The sequence below is a fragment of the Taurulus bubalis genome (genome assembly GCF_910589615.1).
Source record: "Taurulus bubalis genome assembly, chromosome: 6".
NCBI lineage: Eukaryota > Metazoa > Chordata > Actinopteri > Perciformes > Cottidae > Taurulus > Taurulus bubalis.
The window spans coordinates 22,586,667-22,608,410 of NC_136594.1; the positions used below are offsets into that span (position 1 = coordinate 22,586,667).

A 21,744-nucleotide genomic window follows, 5' to 3' on the forward strand; every position below is an offset into this window, starting at 1 on the left:
AGTTCATGAAAATGAACATATTCTATTGCGCCAAGTATAAAAAGGAAACACTACATTGTAAAGTTGTTCCTCTTTTTTGTTTTGTTGCTAACACGGGATTGTTGGGGAGGAGATGAGAAATGAACTGAAACACACTCCTGTACATTAGGTGGCGGCATGCAGCTCGAAGATGAATGCGAGCCGCTGTTCAAACCCGGGGAAGAACATGAAGAAGAACTTTGCAATTAGCGACACACATTTGTCCGACAGTCAGTGAAGGCAGCACGGGTCACGCGCGTTGTTTGTGTCGAAGTGGAAATATGGCGGACGATGGAGAATCGCTGGAGTCCTGGCTTAGTAAGTCCATACTTAAACTCTCTTTCCGCGTCGTTTATCCGCAGCAGAGGTGCGCACCGATGTGCTGTGCGCTCCTAGGTGTCCGAAACAAGAGTTGGACTCAAATGACATCGCATAAAACTACAAAGTATCGCGCTAATTCCTCTGGGTTGTCGGAAAAGTGGCTAACGCAGACAGCTGCTGGCAAACGGCAACCGACGGACGTCGCTAGCTGAAATATGCTCTCGTGTTTGGTTTTATACTTGTGTCCCGGACTTAGCAGTCGGTATGTTGAACATGCGGTTATTCTTTTTAGCGTCTTCTCCCTCCGGTTGGAGGCGGCTGTCGTAAACATCTCCAGGCGCTGACGTTAAACTAGTTAACCGAGTTAAAACTGCCTCGACAAAATGGATGAGTGACGCGTCCCGAGGCTGTTTCAGAGATAAGCGATCACTTAAGAGGAGCTGGAAAAAACGTTGGATAGCAACTGTCTTAAGTTAGTTAAGATAGTCTAGCTTGATATAAAACCTTCATAAGGTTATTTTTCTATTCATTTTTCATTCGCCTTAAAGGGGCAGGGTAGTGTTTACCATGGTGTCTCTATTGGGAGGAGTTCACATGTGCTATTAGAGCATGAAAGATCACATCCTTCTATATATTTTGTTTCTTTTTTTCTCCCTAGACAAAGCCACCAACCCTTCTAACAGACAGGAAGACTGGGAGTACATAATGGGATTCTGTGACCAAATCAATAAGGAACTGGAAGGGTATGGTCACACGGTTAACCCATATCATTGAATTAAGCCCATCGTCTGTGTCTTCATTGTGCTAAGCACGGGGAGCTCATTATACAGGCTGTGACTCCGGGTGGCTTCTTTTTTTTGTCTTGTTTTTTTACTGAGTGTGTATTGGATTGTTTCTGTCATGTTTTCCAGCCCACAAATATCTGGCAGGCTGCTGGCTCACAAGATTCAGTCCCCTCAGGAGTGGGAGGCGATGCAGGCATTAACGGTCCGTAAGTGTGATTTCCCCCTTCACTGAGTATTTGGATATCCATCCGCAGAACGGCAAGAAGATATTTACCTCGCACTGCTTTCCTTTTTGCAGGTTCTCGAGGCTTGTATGAAGAACTGCGGGCGACGGTTTCACAATGAAATTGGGAAATTTAGGTTTTTAAATGAATTGATCAAGGTGGTTTCACCCAAAGTAAGTCACATAAAACGTCCCTCTGATGGGAATGTGTTTCCTGCAATTGCTAGTTTGTGGTGTCATTCTAAACCGTGCATCTGTCACCTTTTCAGTATCTCGGGGACAAAGTGTCAGAGGGAGTGAAGACGAAAGTGATCGAGATGCTGTACAGCTGGACTCTGTCTCTGCCGGATGAAGCAAAGGTCTTTGAAGCGTATGAGATGCTGAAGTCACAGGGTGAGACGCCAACCATGTAAAGACGAGAGATACGGACACGATTGAATACACAGTAAAACAACACGCTTGCATGCTAGTGACATCCACAAATACAACGGCGAGCGGTCGGCTATGACGGTGTTGTGCTTTGGACTCTAATTGTGTTGCCATGAAACTGTCACTTCTGCAGTGTAATAGCCGTCTGTTGTCTTGTTTATTTTAGGTATTGTTTTAGCTGACCCAGACGTCCCTCTTGATGCTACGCTAATACCATCGTCTTCTCCGCGACCGAAGAATCCCGTGTTTGATGACGAGAAGAAGAGCAAAGTAAGAAAAGTTATTTTGGGATGTGAACACCGCAGCTCACTCACTGTAACAGAGATCAAGTGAAAGAGAGTTATTTGCAGAGATAAAACAAGTTAAAAGATTTCCAATGAAATGTTTTATTTTTACAGTGAAGATAATTTGGTACCTCTGCAGTTGAAGTCTGAGTGCCTTTATATTTACTCTGATCCTCCTTTCCGATGACTATTCAAGGAATAGTGTGACATTTTTGGAAGTGGCCTTATTCATTTTCTTGCAGAGATGTTGATTACATATGAAGGTACATGCAGGAGATGTTTGGCTCGGCTCCAGCAAGACACTGCAAGAAATAGTGCAGCACATGACTCTCCTTAAAAATACAATCTGTCTGTTTTTTTTCTTCTTAGTTTTAGCATGCATTAAACAAACAAGATATAACATGTTCATTTGAGCTTTAGAGGGGATGGGTTTTGTAACTTTTGGGATGAGCCAAGCAAACCTTTTTCTGTCTTTATGGTGAACTAAGCTAACCATCTACTGGCTGTAGCTTCACATTTAACAGACCGATATGCAGCTGGCAATCAATCCTCCCTTCTGACTCTTGGCAAGAAAGCAAATAAGCGTGTAACCCAAAATGTTGAACTACTCTCCTTTTAATGATTTCAAGTATACATGCAGCCCATTTTTAAGAAAAATGAACTCTTTAAGAGAAGTGGCGTAATTAACATTTTCTTTATTTAAAGGGAAACTGTAATATTTTATAACCTGAACTAGGGCTGCAACAACGAATCGATAAAAATCGATTATCAAAAGTGTTGGCAACGAATTTCATTATCGATTCGTTGTGTCGCGCGATTATTACGCCGGGCAATAATAATAATAATAGCATAGATGTGTATGTGTATGTTTTTAGTGTTAGTCCATTTTGTTGTTTTAATTAACAGCTCAGGGATGTTCAAGGAGCAACCTGTTTGTGCACTTTCTGAAGATGTTTTGCACTGTCACTTCTGTTTTTGAATAAAGGGTTGGAAATGAACGCTTTTTTGATTAAAAACATTTTTTTATCCGATTAATCGAAAAAATAATCAACCGATTAATCGATTATTAAAATAATCGTTAGTTGCAGCCCTAACCTGAACCCTATTTCTCCAGACGCCTTTGTCTTGCTAACAATTTGATTTAGTATTGATGGCGTTGCAGACTGCAATGCAATCACTCCAATTTACGTCCACTAATGGTGCTTGTTTTTGCCACTGACGGACTCAAATTGTTGAGCAGTGCAGAGAAATATAACTTTGTTCTCACCTTTCACTTGTACCGATCCGTTTGCTATTTTGTAATAATAATAATCTGAGCTCGTCAGTGGCAGAATGACCACTTTTAGTGGACGGTGAGCAGTGTCCTTGAGTGGTTACATTGCCGCCTGCAGCCTTCTCTCTCAATACTGGACCAATTAAAACAAAAATTGTCCATTGAGTGGTTTAAAATGATTCTCTTTCTGGCCCTCACTAACTGTTTCATCTGTGGCTAAATGCTGTGTCATCCCACAGAGAGAAAGGTCATATTTAACGTAGATTTACGACACTGGTATTTGTTTGTTTTCCCACTCCAAGTACCTCACCGGTTACGACACACCGAAACAGGTCATGTTTACTTGACTGCATCTATGAATGAATTTAGTTTTTCCCAGGCTCTGGTGCTGGTGCAGTGGGGTGATCTGTGGGAAATGAGCTCCCGGTGTTTGTTCTCTCTCTGCAGAGATTATCGGAGCTGCTGAAGAGCAAAAAGCCAGAAGATCTGCAAGAGGCCAACCGGCTCATCAAGAACATGGTCAAGGAGGTGCGTCGGCGTCGAGTGACGCGATTTGATCGTTACAGTGTTTTGAGTTTGTTTTGGTGGCTTTCTGACCCTAAATCTAGTTAAAGCTAGTTACTGCGCACCGTTCTCAGGCTTCATCTCAAAACTTGTGTTTATACTGACACGGTCAAAGGTTATTAAGTATGTTCAACTCATCTTTTTTTTTCTTTCCAGGACGAGGTGAGAACTCATAAAGTAAAAAAGCAAAAAAGCACACTGGAGGCAGTCGACAACAGCGTCAAACTCCTTAACGAGATGCTGGCTCACTTCAACCCCGACGACTCCTCGGACGGAGACAAGGAGCTCATTAGGGTTCGTTCTCTCTTTTTAAGTCAGTGGCTCACATGGCTGTTGGAAACAAATTCGCTCCCTTATTTGCCATTTATTGACCTTTTTGGGAATAATTGTACTTATTAGTTCAGACTTTGGCTGTACGGCCACAAAGCCCAAAGTTGTTTGCTGCTGTTGCTTTTTAAACATTGCAAGGAAAACGCCTCGTTCTTAGACCTACGATTTATTCATAGAAGAATAACATAAGTAATAGTAACATTTTTTACTATCATAGTCTTAAGTTACATGTATTATGTATGATAAATTGTTTTCCTTTCCTGTGATTCAACAGGTTCTGAATGAGATTGATGATAGATTATGTGACTATTAAGTGATTTAAAAATATATATATATATTTCCAGGAGCTGTATGGGGATTGCGACAAGCTGAGGCAAACTGTGTTTCAGCTGGCCACCGAGACGGAGGACAACGAAAGCAGCTTGGGTAAGAGATCCTGTAATTGTACCCCAGTTGATTCGTGCTCTCGACCTCGTAATTCAAGAAGGAAACGTCTGAGTCGCGACCTCGCGCAGACGCAAAAGACCGACATACCAACATCAACAACCACTTGACTTGAAATAACAAAAACGTCCCGCTCACACGGTTCTACATTTAGCGACGACTGTGAGGATGAAAATGTGATGGTCCTTTTTGTTGTTAAGATGTTACAAACCCGGTCTAACCTTCTTTTTCCTTCTTTTTAAATGCATTGATCAGGAGACATCCTGCAGGCCAGTGATGACCTCTCCCATGTCATTAATTCCTATAAGAAGATTGTGGAAGGACAGATCATCAATGGTGAGGCTGAGGACGCGCAACAAACACAATTATCAGTCAGACAAGGTACATTTCAACTGTTTCGAGCAGAGAATTGCATGTCCTCATTGTGTGCTCGCGGCATTATAATACGCGATGCGGTTTCTCATAAGAAGCTTCTGTTTTTTTGTGTATCGCCACTCTTTAATGTTGTGTGCAGAGAATATTTGAGCCACCCGAAATCCATTTATTTGGTCGCACAATGAGCAGCCATGTACATTAATCCTAATTAAAGTTCATAGTCAAACAAACCTGGCATAGACCATGTTTAGAAATGTATACCAGAGTGCAAAGACCACAACGTGTTAATATTAATAACAAAGATCCAGTCTAACAAGAATCTCTCTCTGAAGAGCATGTCCTGCCAACTAGACACGGTTTATATGCAAAAGGTGGGTAGCTAATAAAATAAGTATACACAAGAAGAAGTCCCAAGTAAAAACTTACTTTGTAAAACAAATTACCCAGCAGCAGCCTGGTTTCAACTCTTTCTATCATTTTGCAAATGTGGCTGTATCATCAAGTAAGGTGTATTCAGTGGAAACCACAGCTTGGTTTGTGATTATGGTTAAAATGGAAGTTTGAAAATGAGTCGTCCTTTTGGATCTGACATGCACAGGTCGCACAAACCAGTCGGAGATTCTGATTGACCTGCTGGGTCTGGACACCCAGGGCGTCTCTCAACCCCCGACATCGTCTCGCTCTCTTCCTGCTGACCTGCTGTGCGGGTCGGCTGCCAGGGACCCTCAGTCCCCCGGCCCCGGGGTTCCCTCTGCAGCGCTCTCTCTGCTGGACGAAGAGCTACTATCTTTAGGTGGGGTTTTTTTCATGGCAACATTGCACATCGTTTAGTTTTTTTTGAAAGAATCTTGTTTACATGTATCTATGTGAAATGTTTCTACACAGGCCTCAATGAACCCGCTCCTGCTCAAAGTAAATCAGCACATGCAAACCTGAATAATGGTTTCCCGTCTTTACAGGTATTTCAACAAATTGCAATCATTTCTATGAACATTAAATGTTATCTTATTGGTAATCGCAATGTTTCCACGTATTCCAGGATTCCAGTCATGATTTTGATTTCTTTGACACCACTTCGCCTTCGGCTCCCGCGTTCTCGACATCGTCACTCTTCCCAGACGCCTTTTCTGTGACAGCTGACCGACTTCACCCAGTCAAGTCTCCCAAAACCGCCTCTGCCTTAAGCCTCCCTTGTTCCGTCTTCTCCACGTTTCCTCCGGTTTCTACAGTATCCGTCTCGACAACATCAGTCATGTTCCCACCGCCCTACGGCTCCGCATTGAGCACGGCGGCCCCGGCTGCTCCACCTCAGTCATTCAGCGTGGCCTCGTCTGCTCACTCAGCCACGCCCGTTACTCCACCTGGAGCGTCCCACGCGGCTTCTCTCAGTCACAATCTGCAAGACCTCGCCCTGCTGGATCTGGGCAGTCCTACAATGTGAGTAATAGTCGTGCCTAGAGGTAAATCTGGGAATGGAATATGGATCAGCCCAATATACAAGATGGTGGAGCACTTCTTTTGTAATTTTTATTTTATTTTTTTTGACTGATTGGCCTGATCGGGTGTCAAAGCACTTGAGTGTAAATCCTCAACAGAGGTGCTGTCATATGAAATGTCAAGTGCATCATAATTACTAGTTTCCAAATGGCAGATTTCCACAAGACTCGGATTACCTTTGGTACGAAGTGATCCGGGGTGACTCTGGAGCCGCTCAAAGAGCAGTGTCTTCAGCAATGTAACTACTGCTGTGGATGGGGGAACGCTATATTTAGTATTTTCAGCGCTTTACCTTTTCTGCAGACAGCCTTTTTTCAACAGGGAGCTGAAGCTGTTGGCTGTGCTGTTTTCAAAGCCCCAGACTGCTTTTGACAAAACCGTGTTTTTACCACGCAGAACGAGAGAGTTGCTGGTCTGCCGCTGCCTTGATCGGTCGGTTGTGGTGTTGTGTGAATTTGGTGCATCTAAACTAAAAACACCCAAAGTGCGAACTCGCCGATGGCGGCAGTGGTAGACCAGCAACCCTTGCGCTCTGCGAGGTAAAGGTACTGTTGTTCTCAATGGAGTCTGGTTGGCTTTGAAGAGGTCAGTCGGATATAACGGCTTCAGTTCCCTGTCAGAAAGGGCGGTCTGACAGCAAAGCAAAGTGGTGAAATATAGTCCTAATAAAGCGTGCACTTTAACTGACATTGAATTGAAATTCCAAATAATATTTTATTTTAATGATATAAAACAGGTTTTGCGGCTTCCCTTGTCCACGTTGCTTTGCAGTAACACCTGTCCGTTTCTCCAAACTGGGGATGTGCTGTACACTGACTACAAATAAGTACCCCAAAAGTCTTGAAGTATATATTCATATTTTTCATATGGTTATTAAGAAAATAGGGCTTTATAGAGGTTTTCCCTGCCGTTTACCACATAAATGTGTTCCACGTTGGTGCCTCCCATGATTATTGATCATAAGGAGACGAGACCGTTTAGTCTCCTCAGTGTCAACTGCCATGTTGGATGTGACATGCTGAACACGACGCCCTGTCAATTCATCATCAATCATGTTGTGAGCTGTTTTAGAGGCAATAGAAATGCCCCCAATCTCATCTCTGTCCAAGTGCCTTTGCATTGCGCTATCGATGACCAAACCTGACTGCCCAGTGTTTGTTTTGACATTCCAGGTGGTGTCTTTTGTCCCGCTTCTGTTATCTTGTCGTCCCGTATGGGTTTTTTTGTCCGTCATTGTACATTTGAGCATTATGGGACCTGTGATGTTTGTGATACAGACTCTTGAACAATTCACCCACACAGCACGCCGACTGTCATGGACTTCGGCCGCTTGCTGGTCCAGAGTGAGGACCTGCTCGCTCCCGCCGCCCCGTCCTCCAGAGTTGGTGTCGCCTCCAGCACCGCGTCCAGCTCCCTGCTCCTAGGAGAGATGCTGGCGGGGTCCACTCCCCCACCTGCCAAGGGCCAGGCAGACGACAGCCCTCTGTTACGCTCGCTGTCCCCCATCCTTCCCCTGAGCCAGGCCGGCCAAGGACAAGGACAAGGACAAGGACAAGAGGTGTCCCTGGCCAATGTCTTTGTCCCGTTGGATGCCATCAAGCCAAGTGAGTTCCAGGAAATAGGCTGTATGCTTGTTTTGGTGTGTTTTATGAGTATTTCAGTGGATTTTGTTGCTTTTTTAATTCTATGTACGAGAGGTCAGATCTAATTTTGGATTTGTAAGTATAAGCTAATGGATAAACATTAGTTTAATTAGGGTCCATTATGTTTAAGAAATCAACTCCCTCTATGCAGCAGCAGGTACATGAACACTTTGAATTTGCCAAGAATCTAATATAGCAGAGAGGGACTTGATTTATTATTTCTAATATAGAATTATCGCACAAATTACATTGTGTTTTATAACATGTGGACTGCCAAGTAGTTCATTGTCATTCTACATGACAAATAGGCTTCTTCTTTCTTTTTTTTTGCCAACCATATATGATCCCAGGTTGATTCCAGTCTAATATGAGATTTTTGCCTGACTTCCCAGGCTGGATATAATTGCCTGTAGAGAGGATAATCACTAATGAGATTAGGTTGTTGTCTTTGTAGTGCAGGTAATTTAATAAACATCAGAAAACCCACCCCCCACACCTTCCTCCTTATTTGAGAATGATTGGTGGCTGGAAAGACTCCACTTTAGACATTACTGCCACTTAGTGGCCTTCATAAAACTGTAAAACCACTGGCTGATATTTTCCCCTGATCTTCTTGGTCTTTTTTTGTGAACATTTTCCCTGTGTATCTGAATGTCACACCATCAAAACGTGCTTTCAGCACAGAGTGCACTGGGACCAGTAAGAGCTGGTGTTTCAATCTCCGTAATAACCACATGTTGCTTTTCCCCTTTTGTGTGCCGTGTTTAAGGTAAAGTGAGTCCTGTGACGGCTTACGACAAAAACGGAGTCTGTGTTCTGCTGCATTTCGCCACCGACTGTCCAGCAGGCCGACCCGATGTGCTGGTGATGGTGGCGTCCATGCTCAACACCGCCCCGCAGCCTGTCCGGAGCATTGCTCTGCAGGCGGCTGTGCCCAAGGTGAAACCATCGTCACTGCATAGGAGCTACAGTGTGCCTTTTTTATTATTATTATTTAAAACAAATAAAAGTGTTGGTAGACGTTCGACTCATTAAATTAAATATTTCACTTTAAATGAGTGGGCTGCCGCATCTGTTTAATGACCACGAATGTCTGCTCTGCTAATTCACCAGACGATGAAAGTGAGGCTGCAGGCGCCCACGGGGACGGAGCTGGCTCCTTTTAACCCAATTCTTCCCCCTGCTGCCATCACTCAGGTCATGCTGCTCGCAAATCCTCTCAAGGTAAATCTCAGCCTGGAGCTGTTTTTTGGTCTTCATACAATTTTATGCATCAAGTAACGGATTTATTGACGGAACATTTTCTTAAGCCAGCTGTGTTTTTATATATATATATATATATATATCTCTCTCTCTCTCTCTCTCTCTCTCTCTCTCTCTCTCTCTCTCTCTCTCTCTCTCTCTCTCTCTCTCTCTCTCTCTCTCTCTCTCTCTCTCTCTCTCTCTCTCTCTCTCTCTACACACACATGCAAGCAACAGCCATGGCCAGAGACATTATGTTTTGGGGTTATCCATCTGGCCCATATTTTGGCACACGTTTGGCCTAAACTTCCAATTAGACTCCAGGTTAAATGGATGAGAATTTGGGGCTCAAAGGTCTCTGTGACGTCACATAACTAGTTTTGGGCCATAACTCTTTAATTCACATGCTATTTGTGACAATTTCACACAAGTGTCTAAGATGAAGACATTTTGGACAGACATGGATGTAAACTGCACCATGACTGGTTGGCGGTAAGCTGGTAAATGTAGTCATCTATGTTTGAAGTCAGTACTGCACAGTATTGGCCTTTCTGTTCACTGCAATAAGACTATAATAAATCATCCCTGGCCAGATCCTCCGTAAATTGAATCAGCATCAAGACCCGTAGCACCGCTTTCACTGCATATACTATATTTATTTATTTACTTATTTACACACTTCATATACTTTGCATTGTTATTATTTAATGTTCTTAAATGTCTTATATGTAACTCTGATTGCTGCTGCCACAACCAAATGTCCCCTTGGGGATGAATAAAGTATATATCCTATCCTTCTTACGTGCGTGAGTGAGCCAATGAAAGCCGCCAAACGTGTGTTTTTGGTTGTGTTCTTTGCAGGAAAAGGTTCGGATGAGATACAGACTGACATTCACGCTGGGAGAGCAGCCACACTCGGAAGTTGGGGAGGTGAACGAGTTTCCGCCTGCCGAAGGATGGGGGTCTCTATAGCCCGGCCTGCCGACACTACAAGACGATTTAATGTGTCAGTGCAGCTCAGAGGTCAAGAGAAAGGGCAGAGTTGGAAGACTTTGAGGGAAAAATGTGACGTTTTTCTGCTTGAGATGGCCCACTGAAGTAGCCCAAGTCCTGTAGAGTACATCCAACTTAAACTTTACTACAGTGCCAGAGGTAGTCCGTGTGGTGCAGTATCAAGTGGAGTGAAGTTTTTGATAATGTTAAATATTGCTAAGTTATTATCCGTTTATTAGTATTGTTGTTGTTTTTATCATTATTATACTCTTTTGTTCTTATTTTAATGTTCATATTTACTGTCTCATTGCCACACAGTGAACAAAACTAAAAAAACATTGAAGGAAATTGTGAAGCCAGGGTTGTATGAACATGTCATGTGCATGGCACATGATCTGCTGCTCACCATGTATGATAACAACGTTTTCTACGCTTAAGACATTGGACTGGAGCAGACAAGAGCCCCTCTGTTGCTTCATAAAAGGCATCCACAGACAGGCCCATCAAGAGTCGGCCTCACAGTTACTACTGAATACTTTAACTTGTCTGCTGAATTCTATACTGACTCGTTGGTTGGACTCTTGTTACGCTTTTTTAGTCTTTCAGTATTTATTGTTATGAATGTATTATTTATTTAGGTTTTGGGAAGAAGGTGTCCAATCTGTCAGTTTCCTGTATGGTGTTGCAATCGTCTGCTGCATTCCTTCTGCATACTCTTCTTTCTTATGATGGGGCGCTTTCAGTATTGCAATATGAGCGGCACAAATCGGTAGTGGGCTGTCAAAGTCTTCTTTTTGTTCCCAAATATTCAGAGAGCTTATGTTACATTACGTAGCAAGAGGGTGGATTCTGAGGAATTACATGTATTAATACGTGTCCAGGCTGTGCACTCTGGATAGATAATAAAGGAAATCTAATTCCTGCAAGATGAAACGTCAGCCTTGTGCAGACGCCGTGGCCCCTTTTACTTGGTAGGTGCATCATGAGCTCTTAAGGGCACCGATGAGTTGTCTACAAAAAGTGGATGTGCTTTAGCAAGTGCTGACAATGAATCCCTGGAGACGGAAAGGAATATTGTTTGATATTAATTAAAGGCAGTGCATAGCTTTGCTCTATGCACTCTTTGCCGCTGTTAGACTATATTGTGGAATCTAAGCCAAAAGGGGAGGTTATTCGCCCTGGGTCGACTGTAAATGTTTAACTTCTGTGGGACTCATATCAACTTGAGAGAATATTTCTTTGAGTAAGCCTTGAGAAAAATACTGTATATCAATAATAAAACCTTGACAGTTAATTCAAAGCATCAGGCTCACTGTGTTCATCAAAAACTGACTTTATTTTGGTCTTTCTGGGGCTTTTAGAGCTATAAGGGAGATTCTCTACATGTTTCTTTAAAAACAGTTTGTCTTGATTGTTAGATGAACATGTCATTGCATATTTTGAAAAGCTATTTCTGTGCATGGAAAAATAAAGACTGAGATGGATCTATTTGTATTACAATTTACATGTGTTTGTTTCATTTTTCAGTGTCTTAAGCAACCAATATTAATGCAGTAGCACATTTACCACATTATTGTTGTGTCTTCATTTAATGATGAGATCAATATCAATAGAACACTAAAATATTGCAAGTAATTATTAATAGTAAAAGTATTCATGCAGCTGAATGATGTTATTGTTCATTCCGTAACATTTAAACAGCACATTGATGTTGTAGCTGATCAAGTTGGAGCTAATTTTAACGACTGTATTGATGGTTGGTAATAAGCTCTTCATAGTTTTTGCGCATAAATGTAACTTAGAAGATACATAAAGTTGGAATTCTTAAGTAAAGTACCTCAATGTACGGTCAGATGCGTACGCTATCAATTTGCAGAAGATAACACTTCTGTATGAACAGATATAAATGACTTCTCTGGGACGGTAGTGGAACGAGCGCTCGTTGATCTGGCGCAGCCGTGTGCGCCTCAGCCGAGTACAGCCAGCCGAGTACAGCCAGCCGAGTACAGCCAGCCCACGCAAAGCAGCGCGCGCCAGACAGCGCAGGCGCAGCAGAACAGGCGCAGGCAGACAGACGCAGTAGCAACCATGGCTGACGAAAAACCCAAGGTGAGGAGCGGGGTTTTCTTTACAGAATGTGTACCAAATCCGCGTGCGATTAATTTAGCAAACTAAACCGGCGAAAAGACCGCCCGTCGGACTCATTCGTCCAACGGTTGCACAATTACAAAAGAAGGCTAAAGGCGCAAACGGGAGCTAACGCTAACCGCGTTAGCTAGCTAGCTAGCTAGCAAGCGGGCGAAGTTAGCATAATAAGCTAACGTGGCTAACGGGCGGTATGAAAGAAATAATTGCCGGTCTTTTTTAAAATACACTTAATTAACACCTCTTAAACAAAGCGTACGGTTTTAAACGTTTTGCACGTCAAATGTGGCGACACGGTGATTGCTTGTCCTGGTGCCGTCTTTAAGACCCCCAGATGCGTCCAGAGAGCGGTCTACAACGGGACAAAACATATAAATGAGGAATGTTTGGGCTCAAGCCGTTAACGGATATCTTGTGGAAATATCGTGACGGTCCGCACACGCCGGAGTGTCACAGCACGAGAGGGGATTGTTGACGCGTCCAAGTTGAAATCCTCCATCCTGACTAGGCCGTCGGGCATTGTTATATGTAGTAGGCCGTTGCCAATTGATCGGCCGAATGCTAATGCTAATGCTAACGTTGGAGTTGTAATGTTGCTCCCTTTTCTGTGCCCGGTGAGCACAAGCCCTCCTGTTTGAGCTCACCGGGGTGCAGATGTGTGATTAATGTAACTGTGTGGGGGAAACGTAAATTGCACCCATTATGTGAATAGTTAGTCATAAATCATTGAGGTACATAATGTACATCCCCCAATCTTAAATAATGTCTGACCCGGGCGGAAATGGTGGTTTTTTTTTTTTTTTAGGAGGGGGCAAATTGCATTGCATTGCCACATGTTAGTTTACCAGGCGTCTTGTACTGCCTTGCATCTCTTTCTCCAATCGGCTATCAACATGTGTTTTGTCTCTCTTTCAGGAGGGAGTGAAGACAGAGAACAATGAGCACATCAACCTGAAAGTGGCAGGGCAGGACGGCTCGGTGGTGCAGTTCAAGATCAAGAGGCACACTCCTCTCAGCAAACTGATGAAAGCGTATTGTGAACGGCAGGTGAGACCACCACGCAGTTACTACGACCCCTCACAGAGGAGCTGTCTTTAAGTTAATGGCGTTGCCGGTAGCCCGAATGGTGGTTCTCCAACCTGGGGACTCGGCTGAGGCATTCTGGGTGTTCCAGTTAAACGAGAAATGGACCATAATAGGCCCTTGTCACAGCAGCCTTTTATGACATGTCATTGCAGGGTAAACACAGGTGTGATTGATAACAATAATTATGTCCATGTCCCTGCTTCATTTGGGCCCTGTTTTTGTACCATCATAGCTACTGGGAGGGTTGTGACACAGATTAGAATGGGACTGTAATTAATTTGGTCAATTACACCTGTGTTTACCCTTCTATTACATGTATTACTGAGTTATTGCTCATGCAATATTATTGCATTTATTCAATAAACCATATGGTCAAACAAATCATATATACTATTATTGTAACACCTATTTCTATTGCCTAAATTAGTGGAGTTGAATCAATGATTAAAGTATTGCATTTGTTTACAAAAATCTTGCTAATTTTTCACTATCTGTCATATGCACTTGTTGATGATTGAAAACGGGTCTCTCTAAAAACATCACAGCAGGATTGTTTTTTTTTCTTTCTCAAATATATATATATATATAATTTTTCTCTGTTTCTACATAGGGGCTGTCAATGAGGCAAATACGATTTCGATTTGACGGTCAGCCCATCAATGAAACGGACACACCCTCGCAGGTAAAGCGTCGACCTTCTAACCTCAGTGTTGCTTCTTTAGGCATTACTCTGGTTTTACATGTTACAACAAGTTAAAGGTCAGGTTTTCCAAGATTATTTTGTATATTTCCAGTGCGAAACTTTTCCCAGATTTGATACACAATAGTCTAAATTTGTTTAAATGATCTGAATTAGATTTAAAATGCAAAAAGCCGCTCCATGCAAACACCTGATGTGAAGCTACTCTTTAACTTGATCCACGAGACTGTCCTGAGCAAGGCTCACGTCAGCTGTGTCATTATGTAATGAGTCACAGTGCTGACTTTACGAACTGAGCAGCTGTGAAGGGATCAGAGTTGACGCTGTAGCTGTGCTGCCACTTTACTGCCACCAGGTACATAAAGGAAGTGGTCTTGTTTACTTTCATGTTGCACGTCTCTGGTCAGGTGAAACTCTCCTAAGATTCTGCACCTCTTCCTCTAGACACATTTTGATCTTTTTGTTTCCACCACGTCTTTAACATTTAGTCATGTGCTGTTTTCTGTTGTTCTGACCTACTCTCCTTAATTGTGCTTGGTAGGAGATGCCATAAAATACATTTAGTCTGTTTCAAACTAACTTCCCGGTGAAACCCTTCAGAAGAATTGGCTGACCTCACTGGCATTGTCAACACTCCCAAAGTGGCTTCACAGTAAAGACCTACCACTGCCTTTACTTCAGCTGACGTTTTAACTTTTTTCTTACAGTTAGAAATGGAGGATGAAGATACGATCGACGTGTTCCAACAGCAAACCGGAGGCTCTTCTCTTTAAAGACTGTTTCCTTCGAACATCCCTACCTCCCCTTTTCATCCCCAAACATCTTTGTAATGCCCAGTCTTCAAACGCTCATGACCAGTGTTGATACCATCCAGTGGAATACTTTTACAAAATGCTCAAAGGCAGCGACACAGTTGTTGTAGATAGAATGAATCACTGTCATTGGTATGTTAACATGTTTGAACTGCGCAGTGTAGACCACTTGTAAGTTACAGTGAGTCTCATGTGCTGAAGAAATTTAAAAGTTTGCCATGGTAATTTTTCTTTCTTTTTTCCCCCAGAGGTTTTAGAGAAAACTTCTTGGTCCTTTCTTTTGTTTTTGTTTTTATACTTATGTCACTGAGGTTTTGATTCAGATGGAATTTTGTTGTTGTTGTCAATTAAGCCTGCATTTTAAATTCACATCTGTTGTTATGAAAATGTATTATTGGAATAAATTGAGTCTTTTTTAACATATGTCCTTGCTGTTTATTTTATGGTTGGTAGTCTAATCCAGACCATTAATCAATTAATGTAGCCTAAAACTATAAGTCGCTCGACCAGAGGTCCGTAAAACAAATTGAAAAGGGTCCTTTTCAAAGTGAATTAAGAGTGTTTTTTATATATATATATATATATATATATATATATATATATCTATATCTATATCTATATCTCATATTTTTTTTTCCTTCAATCAATATCACTGTCCCACTCTGGCACAAATACTCTTACTTACAACTTTAAGCCAGACAGGAAGAGAGTAGAATTCTGAATTTGGGCTGAAACTGACTTACTATACTTACATTTTTTTCAAACTGTATATTTTAATTTGATTGCGTATTCAATACACGATGCAAACTGTCAGTTAACGTCTGGGTCAGGATCAGATGAAGTCGGATGCGCAATGTGCATGCCAGGTAAATAATCATTGGTTTGGTAAATGTATCTGGATCCAATCATAGAAGTAGATATTCACTTGTGGGCGGTACGGATGCTATAGAAACGCCCTCCATAATGATTTCTGTGGCACCAACACTTGTGAAGAACCAGATATAAGCAGAGGAACACCGGAAATGAGACAGTTTAGCTTCCAAAATACAAGCCATTTTTGTCTAAATACGCTATGGGATCATAAAGAAATGCATCTTTGTCGTAAATTGGGCACTGTTTAAATACATAATTTGGATACAAATGAATTGATGAACTTTGATATGATCTTAAAAATAGCTGTAAACCATATTTGATAGGTCGGCATGTTTTATTTTGAAAATCGGACCGGAAGCGAGACGTCGTCTCCTGGTCGCTTTGACGACCGTCCACTCAGACTTGAGGCAGGTTGATTATTGGGAGCCACGGGCTGGGATAGACAATGATGAGGCGGTGAAGTGCGGCTCATGAAAGTGTAATTCGCGCGTATCCTGTCAAGAGATATACACATTTTACGACTTCTCTTACAAAAATGACGACGACCACGAACTACCAAGGGATGGAGCCCGGGTCTAAAAGCAGCTCCAGGTAAAAAAAATAATTGCGTTGTTCAGACCGCTCCGTTAACCGTTAGCCACCATGACGCCAACAAGTGCAGCATCCTTTTTCACGTGAACCTCTAACGTTACACGGGTTAAAAATGTAAGACATTTGTTTTCCCCATGCGCCTCCTCTGCCCGTAAATATTACTTAACCGCTTCTAAATGCGTGAAACTACGCGTGATGCCACGATGCTAGGAGGAAACTGGTACCACACCTTCCCGTTTTGTCTGCTGGGATGGACCATTCCCGTTTCTTCACGTTAGCTAGCAAGATAGCACTCGTGTGCCCTCCCTTTTTTTGTAGCTTAGCTAGCATGCACACACCAGGCGACTCAGCACCCATCACCGGGCCTCTGACACGTCTGTCTCCTCATCACTTTCTAACCTTTATACCGTTATTGTCTGAATGCGATAGGTTTATCACATCTGTCATTTCAGTTGGGTGCGGCCCCTCCTCCCCTCCCGTGATTTTCAGATCATCCATCGAGATGATCAGTGAAGTACAACAAGGCACCTAGTCGGCCACGCTGCAGCTGACCATAATAACCATGTGAAAACTGGGATGGTGCGTGTTTTAACGCGCAGTGTTTAAATGAACGATTGTGTCTCCAGTAAGTTATGTGGTTATTATGATAAATCCCATCATAGCGCGACATTAGCAATGTGTGTTGTGTGAAATACAACGATACATAAGACCAATCAATGTATTTACAAAAAAATGGCATGATAAATATTGATATATAATTGTGTAAACTCTGCAATAAGTATGCCAAAGGATACAGAATGTATAGTTTGATAAGCACATGTTGTTAAGCATGTTACAGTCTAATACAGCAGTCACATGTTACATGATAAAGGTCATTTTTGAGGCTGTGGTTTGTAGTGCTGTTGAACTGCATTGCATTTTACTGAGAGGTGTTCTTAATATTTAGTCTACCCTTGCTGACATAAATTGGTCTAACAAAATATCAGAAAACATTGGTAATAGCATATTGTCATTGTTATTACAGCAGTACATATAAAGGCCACATAGACGCACATGGAGTGCTTTTTTGCATTGTAGTGATGTTTGTATTTCGGGGATCTATCGGCAATAACGGATTATAATATTAATAAGCATATTTGTTTTTGTGTGTGATCCTTAAAAATAAGAGTTGTTGTGTTTTCCTTGGCTGAGAACGAGCTGTATACCTCTAGTTACATATCTTCTCTTCACAGAGTCCGCCATGTTGCACCGCCATGTTTCCACTGAAGCCCAGAACGGACAATCCAAACACATAACGGGCAAATCGTGTCGGCCGCTTGTGTCTGACTGATGAGTTAAAACATCTGATTGACAGTTTAAGTCATCAATTATTATTTTTTTAAACCAAAGGGTAGCAGCACATTGTTAAATGACGCAAACAAAATATTTATATTGAACCTTTATTTGGTGAATGAACAATCATTTCTCACTCACTCATTCATTTCTCCATTCTGCACATTCCTGGTCTTAACCACATCAATTAGGACGTTTTTTTGTGCTGACTGATCTCTCTCTCTCTCTATCTTCTCAGGGTTTTGCGCCCTCCTGGCGGCGCCTCCAACTTCACGCTTGGTGCAGACGCAGACAAGCCTCCCGTCCGGAAAGACAAGATGGCCTCCAGTGTTTTCGCTGAGCCGGAGGACCTGTATGCGAACAGAAGGAACAATCCACCAGGTACAATGTAAACTCTTGTCCGAGCAGTTGATGCTTTCGTGTGAAAGCTCCTAACTCATATTTTGACAGTATTACCACAACAATTATAGATGGAGCCACTTAAAAACAAAACCAGTGACGACGAGAAACAAGTTTGAGTATCTTTTTTTTGCTTGCCTTTCGGAGATGCGAGGTTGTGACTGAAGGTTTTCCTCTTGCTGCTGGACCAAGCGGATCGTCTGCCTCTCCAGGCTACTTAAAACTTCAGGCAGCTGGATACATAGGAATAACGTTTACCGTCTCCAGTGGCGCTACTCGACATAACAGGTTCAGGTGCCCGATTAATTTCTCTAACAGGCTGTCATTAGATATTCAATCACTAGTGTTTCTGTATTAATCCGGATCTTCTCATGCCTGCAGAGACGTGAAATATTCATGGAGAACTGAGCTGCATCAAGTAGAAAGTATAATCTAAGAGGATTAATAAAAGGCAGAGAAACCGCTGGTCATGGCTGGTCATTGTTGCCCAGTACCCAGTTTTCAAATCCTTCTCTAAATGCAGACTGATAGATGGCAAAATGTGACTAAAAGAGGAATTAAAACACAATAGGAAGTAAAAGTGATGTTATGCATTTTTTATCTAGTGCAGTGGTTCCTAATTTTCTCCATCAAATGCAGTAATTTAAGTTAAAAACATCTATTAGAAGAGGTGTCTTTTTTAATTTTACTCAGAGCCATTGCTGCATTTGATGGCTCTTCCCTTGCAGATGTGGTTTCTGGCGTGCGGGACAGATTGTGAAAGCTCATAATCCAAATCGCTCTCATTGTGCCGTGTGCCTCATGTTGGCAGCTCGGCTCTGGTCTCAGACCTTTGTGCTAAGATGGATCAGCAATTCTTTTCTTACTGTATTCCTGTGAGAAAGGGCTTGTCCCCCCCTCCCCCCCATTTACTTTGCAATATGAATAATGTATATACATTTAGAAAATTTGATGTACACATTACTTAATTTTTTGGGGGGGGGCTGGTAGGGTGCGGCCATCTTTGCTTGTCGGTGACGTCACAAGGAGACGCAAAGTGATTTTGGCATCAGTTTACATCAGTCCCAATAGAGCTACAGTCCCTGGCGTGTGCAAAGTTGGATAACGCGGTGACCGTCTGGATTCTATAACAAAAAGGCAGAGGTTTGTTAAGCAGGAAGCCTCGGTCAAAGAGTTTTGAGTAGCCACCCAAACAGGAGAGCAGCCAGTTGAGGCATGCTTGTGTCATTTTTACCGATATATATATATATATATATATATATATATATATATATATATATATATATATATATATATATATATATATATATATATACTCCGTTTTTAGGAATGCAGGCTAACTGAAATACCAATAATTAACATTGTCATTAAATGTTTGAATTCAAGCTAAAAGTGTAGCATTACTTCAACAAGGAAGCTGCTTGAGATGTTATACTGTGTATAACAGCCTAATTAATTTGGCTAAAACAAAAAGCAAATAGTTTGTCATTCGGTAAAAAATAAACAAATCTTTTGGTCTTCTTGAATTAGCCTCTATCCCCCCACTAACAGTATTTTGAACCTTGATTTAATAGTCAGAATGGCTGTCTTCTTTGAACAGGATCAAGTTAAAAGAAAAATTAATTTTAAAAAGTTAAGCAAGCCATTTCCTCGTAGTCACCAAAAGCTTTTCTCACTGTTTTGACTTTGATGCAACTGTCTCATCCGAGCTGTCACAGAGAGGCGGTGATGGTGTGCAGGTCTGCAGGGCGCAGCACAATACAGCCAGACGGTTGGACGGGCATGGCAGTCCTGCAGAGGCTCGGTCCTGAAAAGTATTCCTAGAATCTTGTGTGCTCATGGCAGAGAAGAAATACAAGAAAATTAAAGAGTTATAATTAACGGTTAATTAAAGTTCAAATGGTGATACAGTGTACTTCTACTCAGCTGAGGGTCTCCGAGCTTCCGCTCCACAGCCCGTTCCTGTCTCGCTTCAGCTCAAAGACCTCGAACAGGAATCTACAATCTGGTTTTAACATCCCAGCTCATTCGCCTCATTGGTTTAAATCTACGGCATGCGATTGGCTAATAGTCCCACAGGGGCGGAGTCTCTCTTTGGCAGGTTTTGAAAATGGCTCCATAACGTTCATGTTTTCCGGTAATCCTCACTCCGCCCTCTTGTGTTTACTAACAAAATATTTGACCTAGAAGGAATTGTTATTCAGTTCTATATGTTACAACTAATGAGAATCTTACTACAGCCTACAGTCATCCTCCCACAGACCCTCTTCACCTCCGCTGGCTCGAATCCCCCTCCAGTTCCTTATCTCGTGTCATAAACCACAGGACGAACCACAGGTGGTCCATTCTCTTTGTTCCTTAAGACCAAATGCTCCTTTGTAAAACCCTCTCTGTGACTCTGTGACCTGATAAACAATAATTCATCTTAAGCATTGCAATGTACACATGGACATCATTACACATTAATAAAAATGACCTTAATATGCATACAATTACAAATCCTTCATAATAATATCCCTTATTAATTATCATATTTCATGCATTGTAATCTACACATAAACAATTCATTTTGCATAGATGTGCAAGTCCAAATGTGACAAACCAAGCTCAAAAAACACTACAGTCCTACATTAAAATGACAGCATAATCAGGGATTCGTTTAGCTCGATATTTTATATTTCACAGGCAGAATCGTGAACTAAACATCATGTTTAGTTCACAGCCTTGTTTGGGCTTCATCCCTCTCCGCCAACGGACGGCCTAAAGTAGCTGGGGAACCATCTGTACATGACTTCAGACGTCAATCATGCCGGCATCTGAAAAACTTCTTCAGTGTTGTTAAAAAAACAATCTCAGTCTCAAATCACTAGTTGAGTATAATACAAAACAATAGAAAATGGAAATACTGATAATGTAAAACATAAGTACCTCCAAAAATCACCAGGAAGTTTGACTGACTCTTGGGCGAATACCAGACTCCAACCGAAACCAACATTCAACTAAACCGAGCGGAAACAAAGCCACGAAAACGTGACTGGTGAACCCTCAAGGAAAAAAACAAACAAGGAATTAACGAAGGAAAACTGAAATGATCTGCTGCTGAGGCTGCAATGTGGAAGGAAAGAGAGAGAGAGAGAATTTCCGCCACCTCTATCGGCGTTCCTCAGTCCGACTTTTAACCCCGGAGAACCTGAGAGGACACAAAGGTAAAGCTTGAGCTAGAGCATGTGCGCATCCCAGCCAGCAGAGGGGGAGCACGTAACACAGCAATGTCAAAGGGATAAACGGAGTGTGTCGGCTGATATACCGTGTTCCAATAATAGGGGGACATTCCTTGTCAGGGGATGTACTGAACGGGTACACAGTTCAGATTGGTGCAATAGGG

The 21,744-nt window shown here is 42.1% G+C and overlaps 3 protein-coding genes across 3 annotated transcripts in view; all 3 read left to right on the forward strand.

The window, feature by feature from the left end:
* Positions 1–299: 299 nt before the first annotated feature.
* gga3a (golgi associated, gamma adaptin ear containing, ARF binding protein 3a) lies at positions 300–11,915 on the forward strand (the record flags this gene model as incomplete). The annotated part of the gene is made up of 17 exons (XM_079220179.1): positions 300–336; positions 998–1,082; positions 1,251–1,326; positions 1,423–1,521; positions 1,617–1,740; positions 1,943–2,046; positions 3,781–3,861; positions 4,054–4,191; positions 4,572–4,653; positions 4,927–5,052; positions 5,645–5,839; positions 5,932–6,005; positions 6,086–6,483; positions 7,846–8,147; positions 8,956–9,125; positions 9,300–9,410; positions 10,290–11,915. The coding sequence occupies 17 exons, from the start codon at positions 300–302 to the stop codon at positions 10,398–10,400; spliced, it is 2,313 nt and encodes a 770-aa protein (XP_079076305.1). The 3' UTR covers positions 10,401–11,915.
* Positions 11,916–12,480: 565 nt separating this feature from the next.
* sumo2a (small ubiquitin like modifier 2a) lies at positions 12,481–15,567 on the forward strand. The gene is made up of 4 exons (XM_079219454.1): positions 12,481–12,530; positions 13,482–13,613; positions 14,263–14,334; positions 15,060–15,567. Exons 1-4 carry the CDS (start codon positions 12,510–12,512, stop codon positions 15,123–15,125), a joined length of 291 nt encoding a protein of 96 aa, XP_079075580.1. The 5' UTR covers positions 12,481–12,509; the 3' UTR covers positions 15,126–15,567.
* Positions 15,568–16,536: 969 nt separating this feature from the next.
* jpt1a (Jupiter microtubule associated homolog 1a) overlaps positions 16,537–21,744 on the forward strand; it is a 9,678-nt gene continuing 4,470 nt past the window's right edge. Inside the window, exons 1-2 of the mRNA XM_079220390.1 lie at positions 16,537–16,628; positions 18,199–18,341. Of these exons, the coding sequence (XP_079076516.1) occupies positions 16,573–16,628; positions 18,199–18,341 (199 nt within the window). The 5' untranslated portion in view covers positions 16,537–16,572. The remainder of the gene's footprint in view (positions 16,629–18,198; positions 18,342–21,744) is intronic.

Excerpts from the sequence above, each read along its gene's own strand:
- sumo2a (XM_079219454.1), top strand. The coding sequence starts at position 12,510 with ATGGCTGACGAAAAACCCAAG. Across the intron at positions 12,531-13,481 it reads TGGCTGACGAAAAACCCAAG|GAGGGAGTGAAGACAGAGAA; the intron begins GTGAGGAGCGGG and ends TCTCTCTTTCAG. Across the intron at positions 13,614-14,262 it reads AAGCGTATTGTGAACGGCAG|GGGCTGTCAATGAGGCAAAT; the intron begins GTGAGACCACCA and ends GTTTCTACATAG.